This window comes from Cydia fagiglandana, chromosome 16, assembly GCF_963556715.1.
Source record: "Cydia fagiglandana chromosome 16, ilCydFagi1.1, whole genome shotgun sequence".
In the NCBI taxonomy this organism is placed as follows: Eukaryota; Metazoa; Arthropoda; class Insecta; order Lepidoptera; family Tortricidae; genus Cydia; species Cydia fagiglandana.
Window position 1 is genome coordinate 11,132,725 of NC_085947.1, and position 17,319 is coordinate 11,150,043.

The window sequence follows — 17,319 nt, forward strand, 5'->3', positions numbered from 1 at the left end:
GCTACCGGGTGAAACAGAATAATTTCCTCCACACCTAGCTACAAATCAAAATGCGTTCATTTGGGTTTGATTTGTATTTAGGTGTAGCAGGAATAATTCAAAATATGCATGTAATTACTTTTTCGTCCTTGTAGATAAAATGCTAATATCTTAACAGTTTTTGAGGAATAAAGAGAGCTTTTGAATTTGAAGTAAAGAAATTAATGGCTGGTTATTAAAGAAAAAAGTTAGCCAATACTAGTACCTACTGTAATTGTATTAATATCGTAGCAAAAGGCCCTAAACGTACAAATGACCGTTGCGAAGAAAGGAATGAAAATACACAATATGACTCAAATTATTTTATTGCAGTAACTAAATCACTGAATAGAGTAGGTATGCCAACTTCTAGCGCCATCCACTAAGCATATTCAAATAAACAAAAGGAATTAACAAAAATAAGATCCTAATAAATATGTATCGACATCAAATTATTTACATATTGCCTTAGTGGCATGTTAAATAGACTTATATACTACAATCACCGTTCAAATCATACGTACGATAAACCTACAACAAAATCACTAACAAGTTTCTAAGAACAACGCTCTTCGTTCTACAGGAAATATGATGTTGTTCACCAGTCTTCCGTTGTGACAAGTTAGGGGAAAAGATAAAACACTGCAGTATAAATCCTACTATATTTAAAATATTGTTTAATGTCATAAAGTAATCACGTATGCGGATTGATCAATGGATACTGAATATACTCGATGCAAAGTTGACAGGTATAAGAATAACATGTAAGATTCATTAGTCTAATTCGTCAGCCTCAGAGGAGGAATCGGGAGCCCTTCTGTCGGCAGCCGCATCGTCGGCAGTCGTCGACAGTAAAGGGGGATCGGTGTCGGGCACGCTACCGCTGACCTTTCGTCTACGGTCTAAAGTAGACGTTTTATCTTGACCATTGTTGATAGCCTCCTCACCATTCGCACTATTGGGGACGGCAGTAGTTACATTACTGCTGCTCACAACTTTAGCTTCGTCCCGAGAGTTCTTTCTCGAGATCTCTTCTATTTTAATATTATTTTCACCATCAGGACTGATTGAGTCTATTAAAGTTGTTAAAGAGCTTTCCACATTCTCGTTAACGGTGCCAGTATTGGTACCAGTAGCGGTTGTTTCTGCGGCTACAGTTCTTGAGGAGACGACGTCACCAGTATGAGTAGTATTAGTTTGTGCAGTAGAAACTTCAGGGGTTGTCTGCGTAGTGGATTGCGTAGTATCTTGAACGGTTTGCGTGGTCGATTGAGTCGTCGGAGGAGTGGCTTGAGTGCCGGTGCCGGGAGCGTCATGATAAGCAGCTCCACTGGCTAGCGCGGCGATACCGGCCAACCCTACCATGCCACCCATACCGTGATGAGTACGAAGCAGCAACTGCTGCAGCTGAGCTTGTTGTAGTATCACGGGTAGTTCGTAGTGATGGAAGAAGTACAACATGGAGTGCTGAAACAAAACATTGCATTATTTTAGAGCCAATAAACGTACCGATGCTGTGTACGAGTAAATAGCAAGAATCCGCAAAAGGATGTGGAGCGTGTAACAATAAATAAACGGTACAGAGATAAGTCTGCTGTAGGCGACGGCGGCGTAGCTAAGTGGCGGCCGCGTCGATATTTACTCGCAGACGTTCCCGGTGCAGATTATGAGACACGTCCGTCGAACTGAGCAAAACTCCTTTAGACAAATAAATGAGCGACTCGTGACACCACCGAGAGTATCCCCGTTTCTATTTATTTATTTCTGGGTCAAAGTTCCCTCCCCTCGCGACGTCCGACGTAAGTTTTAATTAAGAAACTTGTGACCGCCTCGAAGTGAACTTTTATTTGAAATTATATTTTGTGATCCTCTCGTTTGATTTTTTCCGTGTTGCGGGTGTAACGGGTTAGGCGGCGCGGACAAGTCGGGACGCCTCTGTGATTTATTATTCGAAGCGCATGCCACGCCACCGCGAAACCTCCGTTGCCACTTATTTTGTACCATCAGTAATTGAAATACTTAGTAGGAGTTTGGCGTAAAGTAGTTATATAGCTAGTTATGGTAATCAGCGTTTCTTAAGAGCATTCTCAGTTATTTTGTATTCGTCTGAAAGTGACTGATTACATAAATATTGAGTACCTACAATAAATAATTCTCTCAGCTGAGAATGACTAACGGTCAAAGTTTATCGAATCATTTGGGACACACGTCGCGCTTAATAATCAGACATATAAAGACAATAGGTACATTACGTTTCGTCATACAGTAACTATTACCTACTTGTCAGTAGGTACATTGATGAACGTCATTGTTTACAACGTAAAAGCATTTCAACCAATAAGCAATATATACGCGCACAAAACAGATCCATTTGTCCCAAAACGGGAATACTCTATATTGTAGGTATGACCTTAATTAACACGACACGCCCCAATCACATGTCGGATCATCGCAGCGACAGATTTAAAAAAGGATCAAACGTTTAAAAGGTATTTAATGGGCAGAGATGATGCCCTTTTATCCGTCCATTAACATCAACCGCTTTGAGATTTACCGCGCAGTCTGCCCAATCAAATAAAATGATACGTGTATCCGTGTACATAACAGGCAAGTGGTAGTTGAACACAACCTTTGTGTTAGGAGAATGAGACCGCGTGCAGATGGTTTTGAGCAACTAGTACGCTTATGCTACTGAGTTGATTGTACAGCCATTTGCATGAACCACAGTATATGTTTTAGTTTCATCGAAACATTGAATTTCGTTTCGTTTCAGCGCCGTATCTTCTTTTATTATTTTAACAACAGAATTTAAGGAGTATAGTTTTAAAGCTTATACACACTTAGCTTAGCTTGTTCTCAGTTGGTCCTTAAATAAATGATAATTAAAATTAAATTAATTAAATTATAGTCATAGTTATTTCAAACTCTTAATAGTGTAAGGTTTATAATTGCAAAGAACGTTATGCATATTATGTCTGAAATGCCAGATGCAACGCGTCTTAGACCTTTGAACGTCGAGCGCGCACTTTATGATCGCGGTTGCAGTTGTGAACAACTGCGGGAGAGCTGAACACCTCTCGAGAGTCGACTTAACACTTCAAAGAAAAGCGAGAGCTCTTTGTGATGATATTTTTTCTGCCGCAAAATTGTCTTAAACACTTTAGAGCCGGCGCGTTGATTATGCCAAGACGGTAGAAAACTCGGACGAAAATAAAGTTATTTTGATTTAAAATGCAAAGAAAAAACGGCGAACGAACTGCGTGGCACGAGGGGCATCGGAAAAGAAAAAAAATCCCTTTTCATTTAACTAATCCTGCTAAAGGAACGGAATCACGAATTAGAAGCGAAAACATTGAATTAAACAGGAAAACAAAACAAAGATCCTAATGCAGAGTGCATCGAACATCTAAGAATAAGAATAAGAATCTTTCTAAATAATTAGAGATAGAATTATTACTTATGTTTCACTGCTTTTGTTTACTCAACTAGTATTAATTACTAGAAAACGGGATAGTAATGCGTTGTCCTTCTTGGCTATACTATCTCTACTTCAATATTTTGCTGAATAGATACTACGTATTAGACTATGATGATTACGTAACTCCAAATTCTGCTAATATTCTTAACTGTAATCTATCTATATTCGTATACCTCGGACGGAAGCACAACGAGGTTATACCTAAAGGTGTTGGATTTAAGCGGAACTATAATTAGTGGGAGATCTGCAAGATTACCGCTCTTCCCCGACCCTGTAATTGCGGACGTCGGCTGTTTTTTTAGGACTTGACAAGAATTAGGCCAAAGCGTGCCTGTTATCTTGGATGAAGATGAACCCCTTTTGCGGAATCGAAAATGAGTCGAGGTGAGAAATTGAAAAATCTTTTAAAGTAACTTTATTAAGACCGACTTTAGCAGGCTTTAGTTTGAGCTTGTTGTCAACAAGTAACGACGGTTTAAATTAATGTAGCGGACGGCCCCACGTTGGGCGCCATCAATGTTATGCGCGCCGCGTCCCGGCCGGGGAGGCGACCTCGTGAAATATGATTTTTAATAAGTTGACACGCTCGATGATTATAAGATAAGCCCTCACTTTGCATTCCGAAGGGGCTTCTTGTTTTTCGACGTCGCCCTTCCCGTGCTTTAATCCAGCAGAGCCTACCGCTTCAGCTCGAGGCGCTCTCGTTTTGCATAACAGAACATGCCTTTTCCATGTTATTCAATCCCGTTCAATACATTGTATCATATTTGATCATGAATATTTTTTTAAAGATTAGAATAACTCTCATAAGATTTTAAGCTAACCTGAATGCGGAAAAAGAAACTAAACTCTGTTTTTGCTTGTTTAGTTAAAATATTCAAACAAAATCTCACATGCAACTAGCGAGACAGTTGTTTTAAACAAACTAAACACGAGCAAGCCGCGGTCCGCTCGACGCGTTATTAGCTTCCGCAAACGGCGATCGCATATCGACTCGAGCACTTCCCGTTCAAGACAGGCTGTCTGCGCTTAACTATATTAACCTATACAATGGTTTTCAACTATATCCTCTGAATGTATGTGTGCGATTTTAAGAATTTTCTGGGTATCTACAATAACCTGAGACCGCAAAATGAGAAATAGGTACACGTTTAACGTACAGTCAACAAAAGAATACAGGCAAAGTGCCAAAAATATCTATACACGACCTTAATGTACAGGCAATAAAGTACTGTATACATATTTTTGACACTTTGCCTGTATTCATAGCTTTGTTGTTGACTGTACTAACAATACGTATGACTAAAAAATAATTACGATTTCATAAGCACTACGTTAAGCAATGTTTTATACATACTCTGCTTTAAATTACGTTATTTAAGTGCGTTACCGTCCATCACGGGTAGCGGCTCCCAGGCGTGCGGGAAATATTACGTGCATGGATGTTATTTGGGAATTGCCCCGGAAAACATTTGACAAAACTTTGACGCAGCGGTGACGTCCATCTCGCGAGCTAGGCCGACAGATAAGTCGCACGACCGACATTATCTTTTATTTTAGGTGCGGGAAAGTTGATTTTTGCGAGCTAACGTCCTGGAGAACGCGACTTCGTCACAATAACGTATGGGGACGTGATTTGTTGACAAATGCTCGCGGGTCGACCCCGACTTTTGAGAGCCAACTAAGCAGCTTTTTCTTCAACGTAGTGTGCTTAAAAATAATAATAACTCGAAGGACCAACTGTACCTCCTGTGATGACATAAAATATACCTACTTATTAAATAACTGTGCTTATATTGTAAGAGATATATTTTAGGTCGGAGTATGAAAAACTACTTCATTAATATAGCTTATTATATAACGTTGAGCAATGTGTCAACGTATGTATATAATCTATTAGCTCAGGATTTAATAACTAGAGTATGGCAGCGGAATGTTAATATCTCTTTAGATAAACAGTTTATATGCAAAGTCCACGTGCGTGCACATACAGCCGCCGGCGCCCGCGGCTGGCCAACATCAAAGTGCTCTGAACAAACAGATGGCATGGCCCACTGATGTTATACACACGCACTCACGCAGGTATTAGGAGATATGCATGATATTCCCTTAATCAAATGCGCGGGAATGGCATGACCCGCACCAGGGTCGGTTGTCCAAGTAATTATTTTGTTGACAAGCCGTCTGGGACAGGAAAGGGAAACTGTTGAGTGTTTGTTATTTACCTCATTTGACATATGGTCAGAAGGGTAGCTCAAGTGACTTCACACTATTATACTATGTTCAGAAGTGGCCGTCAACTTAAATAAGAAATAATTAATATGCAAAAAAAGACAGAACGTGTGTACGTATTGTTGACACCGAAAGTCATATCAAGTTAGAAAATGAACTTATATTGCATTTGGCTAATTTTATGAGGTCTCCGCCTGTGTTTACGTATCAACAATATAAAATACTAATAATAGGTATGTACATTGACACAATGCTCATGTAAGAAGTGTTAACATGTCCAACTTAATAAATATGTCGCAATAAAAGTAAGAGACGATCGCAAGTGCGTGATATTGCAAGTAATATGTTACCTGTATAAAGAGCCACGAGGTAACAAGCGCAAGACTGCTATATTGCCCATTGAAGCGGTAGTGGTACGCGTAGAACGAGAAGTGGTACAGGTAGAAGAATCTGGGGACAAAATACACAGTATTATAAATAACAGGAATCTTTGTTTTCTAAAAACGAACTAAATCTAAGGCTACAAATAGAGCGACACAATCTCAATAAATCATCCCAATATATATAAATAAGCTACAACATTACCACGGAGCACGCCGCTAACAAGACGCGAGAGAAATATCTAAAACTAACTCTAAAACGTCAATTATTTTGACACCGTAAAAGCGGCGGTGCCTCAATTGCATTCGACAAAAGACGTCCATTGAGAAGGAGCCAATCGTCGGGTGTCGTATATTTCGCTAGCTGCCGGTACCATTAGCTTCGTTATCTGCTTATTTCGGTGGATAAATTCCCAGTGTGAGACGCGAGCGACAAACGGGCCCCGGAAAGGGGAAAACGTCGCCTCGTTATCTGAAAAGGTTGCAATTTTATTTGAAATCGATATTCACTCTGATATACATTTTTCTCCGAGTGCGGTCTGCTGTTTTGTAAGGCGATGCCACATGTTGCTTTTTGTTGGTGTTTATGTTTCTGGCGGAGCGCGCCTTATTGTACCTACATTAGATACACTGTGGTTATATTTGCGTCCGTTCGGTAGCCAACGCTTAAGCATGGTCAGTTTCTCATATAAACAATTACTCAATGTACGGATGATAAATAACTGCTATAATATACCGCGACTTTACAAACTGTTCAAAAGTATTGTAGAATATGGACATTCTACTCGTAGGATTAATGTATTACAACATCACAACATAGCCCGCTGTCGTGAATATGTTCTCTGTACAACGAAATTAACAAAGGTCTTGATTTTTTCCTGCCTTAAGTTAAAAACTGCCTTACCTACAATAAATCGTTAGCGTCGATGAGTAAATTTAAATGTTGTGCACATCATTTGAAATCGATGTACAAATATGCCATGATAACTAGGTAATTATTATTTTTTTCTTTTGTAATTTGTAATAATGTTAATGTGCCTACAAATAAAATATACTATAAGGGGTCATCCATTAATTACGTCACATCAATTTCTAGTTTTTTTGACCCCTCCCCCCCCTTGTCACACTTGGTCACATTTGGCAAACCCCTCCCCCCCTAGTGTGACGTCACATTTTTTCTACGAAATCGCCAAATCGAATTAAGTAAGTACCTAAGTATTATTAATATTTTATCAAAATATTTTTGACGATATAAATATTAGTAATTTTATAACCCAAAACTGCTTAGGAAAGAAAATTAAACGATCAAAAACTATTTTCGTTTTAAAAACTTGTTATTTAAATGTACAGCGAACTAAATATATTAAATAAATTTTCGGTTACTGATGAAGTTAAAGTGACGTCACAAAGTTTGTGTCTCCCCCCTCCCCCATGTCACAATATGTCACATTTTCTTGACCCCCTCCCTCCCCCTAAACGTGTGACGTAATTAATGGATGACCCCTAAGAACTTAAAATTGTAAAATAAAATTAACGGGCAATTTTCTTCAAGTCAATGCCCTTAATCCATGAGATGTTCTGCACCCCTGCGCAGTTTCAAAAACATTTCAAAGCTCCTCGAAACTATTAGCTTATTATCGCCATACAATACTTGCTGCTAATATTTTCATATCAAATGCATATTTTATGGAAATATAACCTAGTATATGCTCGGCAGGCTTGTTGTAATGTATGGACTGGGCAATTAACTGCGTAATCCGAGTGCTACTAACAAAGTTCTATGTATAGGTAGGTAAAGTAAATATGCCAAACAATAAGGTTTAAATAGCAAATCAAAGACCATAACATCTTGTAGGCATGGCCTTTAATATAACCAATACTGGGCAAAATTAATTTATCACGTTTATAAAATATAAATTAATTATAAAAAATAGCAATGTGAGAGCAAGATATTATTGGCTAAATAGGTAGTAATATGCGGTTCTTAATTACATTCACACATATAAATAATATTAGTTTATATATATATATATATATATATTACATATTATACTCTTGGAGTCAGTAAACTCATGACAATTCTAATCCAAATCACGTGTGTTACATTAATATACTAAAAGTGAAGTCGAATTATCACGTACATAAGCATTGAAACAGTGAATACGTGCATTAAGTGGATTGCGATTAGCATGATAATATGAGCACAACGCTCACTAATTAGCAGCTGAAGATTAATGCGACATACCGGGTGTATGTGTACTTGTGTAGATTAATATACCCGTAATGATGGAACGTGATACGTCTTCAAATATGGCCCACAAACTGTTAGAGCCGGCAGCTTAATTTTTGACATCAAACAATCGAAGATCTACATATTTATGTTAAGATGAAACGCCTTCTAAATGAATGCTATTTAAAAACAAAATAGAAACAAATGTCTCGCAAGAAAGGACGGTAAACATCGAATTCAATAAAACGTTGTTTGTAAAACGTCCAGCACAAAGACAAAGAGAGATGCGTCGATTAAGTTCTTAAGTAACAATTTCACGGGTAGATCGCTCCGGGGATGAATTAAAGAGGGGCAAAGCGAGGCAATTCCGTGTCCACTGTTAAGCGGCTTCGGGGGCGTCGTCTTTGAACGACATCAAACGAAAAAGATTAAGCATTAAACATACATGTTAGTGGATTTACAAGAAATAAGCGCCGTTTTCTTAATGTTACTTCGGACATAAATATTTTATGGACCGCCCGAAGCGCTGGCGGTAATGGAAAGATGTAAATGACGTCGCAAGTGACCAACGGAGGTTTTCTATATGCGCCATTTTATATTTTGGCTTGATCGTGTTTAATAAGGTAAAACAATGTTAATACCTCAATTTCTGCAAGCAAAATATCAGTGAGGAAGTTTCACTACGTACATTACTTCCACACTATTTCGATACTTAGGGCGAAAGTGTGCGCTGGTGATACACGCTTAAGTTCGCTCGTACTGTACCGCAACAAGAACATTGCAAGTGATTCTCGGCATGAAGGTAAGAAAATTAACCGTCGGTATTCATCATATTAGTCATCGGTATTAAGTAGGTCCTAATGAGATTATGCCTACTAATATTGAATAATTTTACGGTTAAGCCTCACTTGTTTTTAGTTACTCGCGCTCGAATTAGTGCTAGAGAAAGGAGACTTGGGCCCTCCGAACATGTCGCGCGAGTGACTAAAAACAAGTGAGTCTAAACCTTAGGTCTAAACCGTAAAATTATTCAAAATAAGAGATTATGCCAGTTTATCACGGAGCAATAAATCGGATATGAATGATCTATATAAATAAGAAAGCTATAAGTGAATATGAGCCCAAAATAAGCCAAAACCATAACTCCAATAATCATAACGTGATCAATCTGCACAATATTTTGACCATAATTAGGTTAAGAAAGAAGGCAAGTGTTAGCTAGGTCGTAATTAGGTAATTTATTTATTGCTTTTGCACTCAAAGCTGGAGCAAACGTTATAAAAATTAATAGCCATTTAAGGTACCTTAACTATTTTTTTATTGATCAATATCGTCTAATTGATATAAGTACTTGTATTATTCAAACAAAAAACATTCGACGAGGTTAACAGGACTTCACATTACATACTTAAGGTGCACTCCAACTGACAAAAGCCGCGGCTCGAGGGTTGAAGTCAGTCACGTGCAGCGATTCACATCATTATAATAACGTGTAAACATCAGCTACTTCTGCTTTGCTTAACTTTTAAATATCAAAAGTCGCCCATTTACAATTTTCCTTATTATTATTAGGAACATCAAAATTATTCAAAAGTCAGATAGGACAGGCGGGGTGAAACTGAATCTTGTTGAACTAACTCGGTGCGAAATCACTTTCGCCTTGGCCTTTGATGTCGAGTGCGCCAAAGGAATGTTATTCAGTAAAAACATGCAAATTCGATAAAGTATAACACAATATTACTGAGAGCAGCTGCCGTGCCCGCGCGACAGGCTGCGACGTCGCTACAATACGTCGCGCATCGGAAAATGCTTTGAATATTATTTATCTGCCCCCGACCCTCCGAACCGCCTCGGTCAAATAACTACCGAACAGTTTTATTAACTCCAAACAGATATTCGATCACTTTGCATACTAGTTTCAAATAAGGAAGTTTAACTATAGATATTTAAATTAAATGATTTACAGAAATTTCAACATTAATTATTATGAATGTTAGAATCGTTGTCGATGACGTTGTTTCTAGTCCGTTCTGTAAGATTCAAATTTCGAGACACGGAACCCAATTTGAACGTACATTTTGATTATCTTAATGGTGTTATTCATTAATTTCTCTTGTACAGTCAGCAGCAGAAGTTGCTAAGCGGGCGAGGTGTTCAAAATTACCTTGACGTGTTCTTATTCTCTTAACAATAACGTCGCGTCAAGATCATTTTGAACACCTCGCCCGCTTAGCAACTTCTGCTGCTGACTGTATCTACTTGTCCATGCATTGGCGAGAATGAGACGCACGGGCGAATTATAACAAAATTTGATGTCAAAATGTAAGTTTGGATTGACCTCTTGTGCGTATAATGTTATACCTACTACATTCAATAGCACCGCCTAATTGACAAAATTGAAATAATGTTTTATGTAAGTATATGTATATGTCCATTCGAAACTACACGTAGAAGAATCAGAATTCGCATTCACAGAATAAATTCAATTTGTAAAATATAGATTAAGAAATCCTCAAATAGTAGGTAAAATTAACTGTGGTCAACTCGCCAACGTGGGACTCAAACCCATATCCTTTAATAGTTCAAACTTTTGACATACCTATGCATCAAAATACCGAAATCAGTCCTGCAACTATAGGTATGTTAGGACATGTTTACTGTCAATAGGAATAGAAAAATATGCCAGAAAACTACTCGTACTACTCCGTGCAGAAAAGAGTAAGTCCTGCTGGATACCAATCTACATATGTAGATATGATAACAGTTAAATTTCCGCAAGCCCGCTCGCGGCGTTACTAACGAAATGAAATTCCGCAGAGCATACCACGCGGACGCGGAACGACCGCGGCTTGACACAATACCGAGACTATCCAATAACTATAGCCAGCTCGTTTCACACCCAAAGAAGGACAGGTTTATATCGATCGATAAGAGGTATGAGAGCAGACAGATGGAATGAGCTTCATTTTCTGGTTGTTTATAGAGCCACTTTCCTATGCACTTTCTGGTATGTTTTTAGAAACCCCTCAACCTCAACATTGAGATGGTATTTTTACTTGATAATTTCTCTATCAGCCAATAATATATAACATTCCTGTCGCTTTCAATAATTTTAATCCTTAAAGTTAAGATACTGGAGCCTCATTTGTGGTTGTGGAAACAGTCTCGACATAACAGATCTATATACTAGAGTCTGTGCGGAAAGAGAAGAGTCGTGGATTCTATGGGACCCAATACATTACACGACTCTCTTTCCGCACAGACTCTAGTAGTTTGTATCTTTAGTCGGTACCTAAAGGGTGGGATCGCTGAGCCTCAATATTATAACGTCCGGTGAAATTTTGTTAAAGCGATTAAGTTATATATTGTTTAAAAACCTTCAAAACTTATTGGGTAACCATTGAACAGCAATATAAATACTACGCCAACAATGGCTTACTGCAGGTAGCAATCTGTAATCCGAATAGGGGAGTTATCGAGTACGCAGAGAGAGTTGGTGTCGATGCTAATCGAGAGAAGAAGTTGCGATCGACCCCGACGAATGCGGTTCAACACACAAACTTGCTCCTGCGAGTTCACCGAGCCTCGGAAGCCTCTAGCTATTCCCAATATGCAATACAGGTTGATTTGAGATATGATGCGATTTAATGACGCGACGGCTGAATATTAACTTCAGTTTAAGTCAACTGTTCAAAACTTGTAAGTATGTTAAACTTATAAAATTACTCCCTTTGCGTCGAATGTTAAAAATAGGTGAGTACATGATTATAGTTATGTTTTTTCAGAAATGTGACTTTATCAACTAATCAACATTTTAATTTATATGACGGAAACTAATACTACTACTTAGAATTTCGATATTTGACAGTGAAGTGAGTGACACACTTAGTATCTTAAATGTTCGTGTTCGTATCCTTGTAGGATAATTAGCCGATCAGGAACTGTTATGAGCTTGAATCTCCGGAAGGGTTCAAATTAGCCATAAACCGTCACCATAATTAACAAGCCCCGGCGACATCAAGAAGGCAACGCGAGAAGTCGTGTCGCGGCCTTCCGCTCCACTTGTCAAAGGCTCCTCAATCCACTACAAAGATATTATAGCCAAGTTGGGACTTCACAGTTGTACACATTCTATTTTAGTGAGTTTGGAAGGACGAAGTTACTACTGCCGACAGTTCAGATGGCTGCGGATTGTCGGGACAATCTCACCCCTGTTTAAGGTTTTAAGCCAACCAAACTAAACTTGCGAAATTTAAAAGTTTTCAGCTTTGGAGTTCAACTGTTCAAAACTTGTTTTAAATGTTTGATTTATCTTTCGGGTTTCAATAAAAAGCTTGAATTTGTAGGGGACGCAAACGAAAAGTTGCACTTCGTCAGGTTTGTAATTAGTGCATTAAAAACGTCTTTGTGGTATTTTGTTGATGTTAATTCTAAGTAGGTAACTGATGGTAAATAGAGATCGAACAAGTTTTACATGCGTAATTGAATGCGAACTTATTGTAAATTATTGATATTAATGTTCCGGCTTTTGGGTATCATTAGAGGCGGCAGGGCGCGAGCCGGCAGCGATTTGTCGCTGTCTGCGAGCCGCCTATTAAATTAACTTATTGTAGGCACTTCGTGCCTCAAAGCGTGCTTCCAGCTAGGTCACGTACTTCGGAACGTTTTTACGCGCACTTCCGTTTTTTGAGTTGCTCACAGAAATTCTCGGAAAATTTATAACACTGCTGGCAGATTTGGTATACCGGACCCCGCCTCACCTACAGGTACATTGATTTTATTAAATGGAATGTGTTTCTAGTTATCAAATACATTCGAATGCAGTTGCTAAATACTGATATTGATGGATCGAAATTTAATTAAGCTTTATGGCGCCGTCACCGAACTATCAGTTTCAAAATAATTTGATAGATGGCTGTAGTAGCAAAATACACACAGCCTTTTCGATTTAAAAATAGCAATGCTAAAAACCGGTACGTTTTCATTAAAGTATGTGTATTCGCCAGTATTATAGAGGCTCGTGTGCACCGAAGTGTCGATGTTTATTTGTTATAAGATGTGTGTTGGTGGTGTTATTAAATTCCCGTCTTTTTTCCCTAATCTCGTTGTCGACACGCCCCGCGGGCCCTCATCGGAAATGGCATTATTTCCCAGTCGGAGCCCCACAGCGGTCACCGGATACTCCCCGCTACCAATCCTCCGGCCACCCTCAAACTCGTGTTTGAGAAGTTTTATCTATTTCCGTATAGTACACTTCTACATTTCTTTGTCTTTTAGGAATAAACAATCATAATCGTAGAAAATAGATTTTCAACAACCGAGTTAAAGTTATCTATTGATAATTCTCGGTCACACTTGGAGTCATTGCATGACATATGCTAAAGTTACAAAGTTCGTTTTAGAATTACAATAACTTCATAAATATAACGTACCTACAAAGTTTATATTTTGTTCACAAGTTGTAAAGAAATTGGAGATCTTGAGCGGTATTCTGATTCTACAATTTGTTAGTTTTGGTATTGTTCTGCTACGACCTTGATACTCCTACCTACAACTTCGCGCGCGCAAATCAGCGCGAGCGATCGTATCACGTGAATATCAAAACCGTAACAGATTTAGAAATCAGAATACCGCTCTTAATCCTCTTACCTTACTCATTATCCAACAATTCAAATGAAACACTTCACAATTTCGAGAGAATTTGCGCACTGCCTTATTAATCGCTAGCAAAAATAAAACCACTTGGAACAAGGCCCGCGATAGCGTGCAAATAATTTAATCTTATTAAAGGCAGCGCTAATGAAGTGAACCGACATAAGTCAGCCGCTAATGAAAGGAAACACAATCCTTGTTTACTTTCGCCATTCAACCAGGCATTGTGTTCGCAGGATGGTTCATATTGCGTTGCCTGACGATTATCACAATATTTGTGCTCTCCGCAGGTTACAACATTCGATATTACTCCGTAATATACAAAAACATAACAGGTAAATCATAACATAATGGTCGTAAAAAACAACGCGAAGAACCGTTAACGTTTTTTTGATAAAAGATTGTAATAGAAAAATATTTTGGCCAAAAAAAAACTGACACATTGTCGTTTTATTATATTTTAAAAATGTGTGTCAATATTTTACATTAATACTCAGGGTCGAATAAAACACATTGTCTAGTACTTGAAAAATAAATAGATAATGTATGATTATACACCTACATGAAAATTTACAGACTGGCTGTTTACATATATTGTAATACGATTAAACCTAAACGATTGTTTCTTTTTTACAAAAGAAATCCGACAAAGATGTAGGTCGCGTATACATACAAAATAAATGCTAAAAGATATCAAAGAGCCACAAACAGCTTCTTAAAAACCAGGGGTATTGTTAAGTTGTTTCACGAACACTTTGAACATTTCTCACGTTCCCGATATTTGTCGCGCCGGTCGCATTGTATGGAAAGTTGGACCCGCCACCTGCGAGAGCTTATGAGGACGTCCGTTCTCTCATTGTTCCACAACTTCCTCCCTACAACTTCTACCCTCACTTATTGTGCGAACTCATATCTCTTTCATTTTTAAAAATTTAGGTAGCAAAACGTGTTGGAAATATAACCGTCTCGAGCGCTGCGTGCGAAAAAATAGAATTTCATATTTGTTGTTTCGTAATTCACGAAAAATGTTCTTAAATTAAGGCGCCAAATGTCATTCTTACATGTCACTCGTCACATGTCTAAGATATCCAAAGAAGCTTTTATAAAATTAGTTAAATGTGTGAATAAGTAACTGCATTCGGTATCAGCATTTTCCTGTAAGTGCGACGGCGGAAATTCTTTTTGTGCGATACGGATGCCGTGTAGCAACTCGTGGATCGTACTCGGATTTCATGCAGTTATGATGATGAAGTATTGCTTACGCTATTCTAGTTTACTATAGTGCTTTTCTCTCTTGTGAGCCATTGTTATTTCGCGCGGACTGTTGAAATATTGTGGCGGAGAGTTTTCAAAACTGAAGCGGAGTGCACGAAAATCATCTTTGTGGCGAGGCGTAATAGAGATGGCGAGGAATTGTTCATTTAGGATTTAGTTTTTCAGCTGTCGGAGTGGGTGTTTTGGCGGAGTGAGCCTTGTGTACGCGTTGGTGGGGTTGTGTTTTGGTTGGCACGGTGGCCGCAGGTGGCGCAATTCCGCAACCGTCGACGCGCGTGAATCACGGGCGGTGCAACGCGCCGCATACATCTTAGCTCACTCAGTGTCACACCTCGTTGCTCTTTACAAATTTACTCCCAGCGTTTATGATTTACACAAGTTACCACCACAACTGTAGTTTAGGATGTTACGGAGTTCGTACTTTACCTAATTCGTCTTCATTGGAAGAAGGAAAAGTTACAAAAGTTCAAAGCTTTTAAACTAATTGTTTCTCAATATCTGTAATTTTTAGCTTGCCCCTGAATAACATTATTTATCTGTGCTAGTTGCTATAAAAGCTAATAGAAATAAACGTCTAAGGTAAATACGACACCTACGTCAAACGAAGGTAGGTATTATTCGAATAACGCTCGAGGCCGGAGTGTGGCCGTCCATTAAGGTCTCAGTGTCACACACAATGGCATACAATGGGCGCGTCGGACAGCCTGACGCTTCACCTACAACTAATAATGCGACACCAATAAACTATAGCTTACAAGTTTAATATAGGTATGTGGATAAGCAAGCTCTACGATGACTGAGGGTCAAAATATTCCACTAATAAAATGACACAGGAAATTCTTTTCCTTTTTTGGAATATTATCTTCGAACGAAATATAAAGTACTGGCAAGTATAAGCCCATTCCTGATGGACACTCCATTGGGAGATGAGTGTAGGGTGCATATTGCCCAAAAAGGACGGATTGTTGGTCAAACAAACGTCCCGGTTTGATAAATTTACGCTTGGTCAACCCGAGGGTCAAATGGACGGGTTACTCACTCATATTTTTGTATTCGCTTCTTGCAGGTAATTTTATTCTAAATTCGTTTGTGTATCGTTCGTGGAAAGTGCGTCACAAAACACACAAGACATTTGGATGAGGTTGACAGGTCCTCAAAGTAACTGCACTCAATTCGATTCGGCTGCTAGCCGCGTCTTGTTCAAACATCTCAGCCGGCGCGCCAAACATATCAGTTTCCGAGGCTCAACGGCGCACCTCGCCAGCCGTGTTTGAGCGAGCAAATATGAGGGAGGAAGGGTAAAGTAAAAAATGGAGAAATGCGCCCCGAATAAACACAAGAGAAATAACGACATCAAACAATAATTGAAATCATAGCTCGCTCGGTAGCGGGGGAGTCTAATGCGCTCTACAAGCCACACGCCGCGGATGAGGCGGCGCGCCTTGCCTCTCCTTATAGCGCACGTCTAGTGGAGAGGTTATTTCAGACGGTTCTTTCTATATCATCACCGATGTTATCTTGCAAACGACTTCCTATCCAAAAGGGCAATCAGTGTGCAAAAAAACCGGCAATTTGAGGTTGCTTACACACGTCGTAGCTATTAATCTCGGCAAATCGAATAAAAGGTAATAGAGGCTCGCCGAGGGAGAGGAAAGATTGCCTTCATCCTCAATGGGCGAGGCGAGCCCTATGCGGTCGCGATACCATTATTAGTGAGTTAACTCAATTTGCGGCATATTGTTTGAGAGGAGCTTAATAACAGAGGCGAGAGGTCGCGGGGCATCGTCATGACTACCCTTGATCCGCGCCGCTCGCCCCACACTCTGCTGGAGTTTCCACTAACTAATACCTACGCGGAAAACATGTGTCCCTTTATGATAGCCTCATTCTGCATTGATGTTACTATAATGAAACTAATAGCGAGAATATATCACGCAAGCTTAGAAAAAGTTTTTCAAACTTTCAAATAAGGAAAAATATCATCAAACATGATATAAGTAAGAAATCTTTAAGGCGATTTAAAGTTTCCTATCCCGTGACGGGCCGGTTTCCAG

General features: G+C 39.0%; 1 protein-coding gene across 1 annotated transcript in view; it reads right to left on the reverse strand.

Annotated features, from left to right (window-relative positions):
• Positions 1 to 326: 326 nt before the first annotated feature.
• The window catches only part of LOC134671978 (membralin), a 138,471-nt gene continuing 121,478 nt past the window's right edge, over positions 327 to 17,319 (reverse strand). The window contains exons 10-11 of the mRNA XM_063529874.1: positions 6,079 to 6,178; positions 327 to 1,485 (exon numbers count right to left, since the gene is read on the reverse strand). Of these exons, the coding sequence (XP_063385944.1) occupies positions 793 to 1,485; positions 6,079 to 6,178 (793 nt within the window). The 3' untranslated portion in view covers positions 327 to 792. The remainder of the gene's footprint in view (positions 1,486 to 6,078; positions 6,179 to 17,319) is intronic.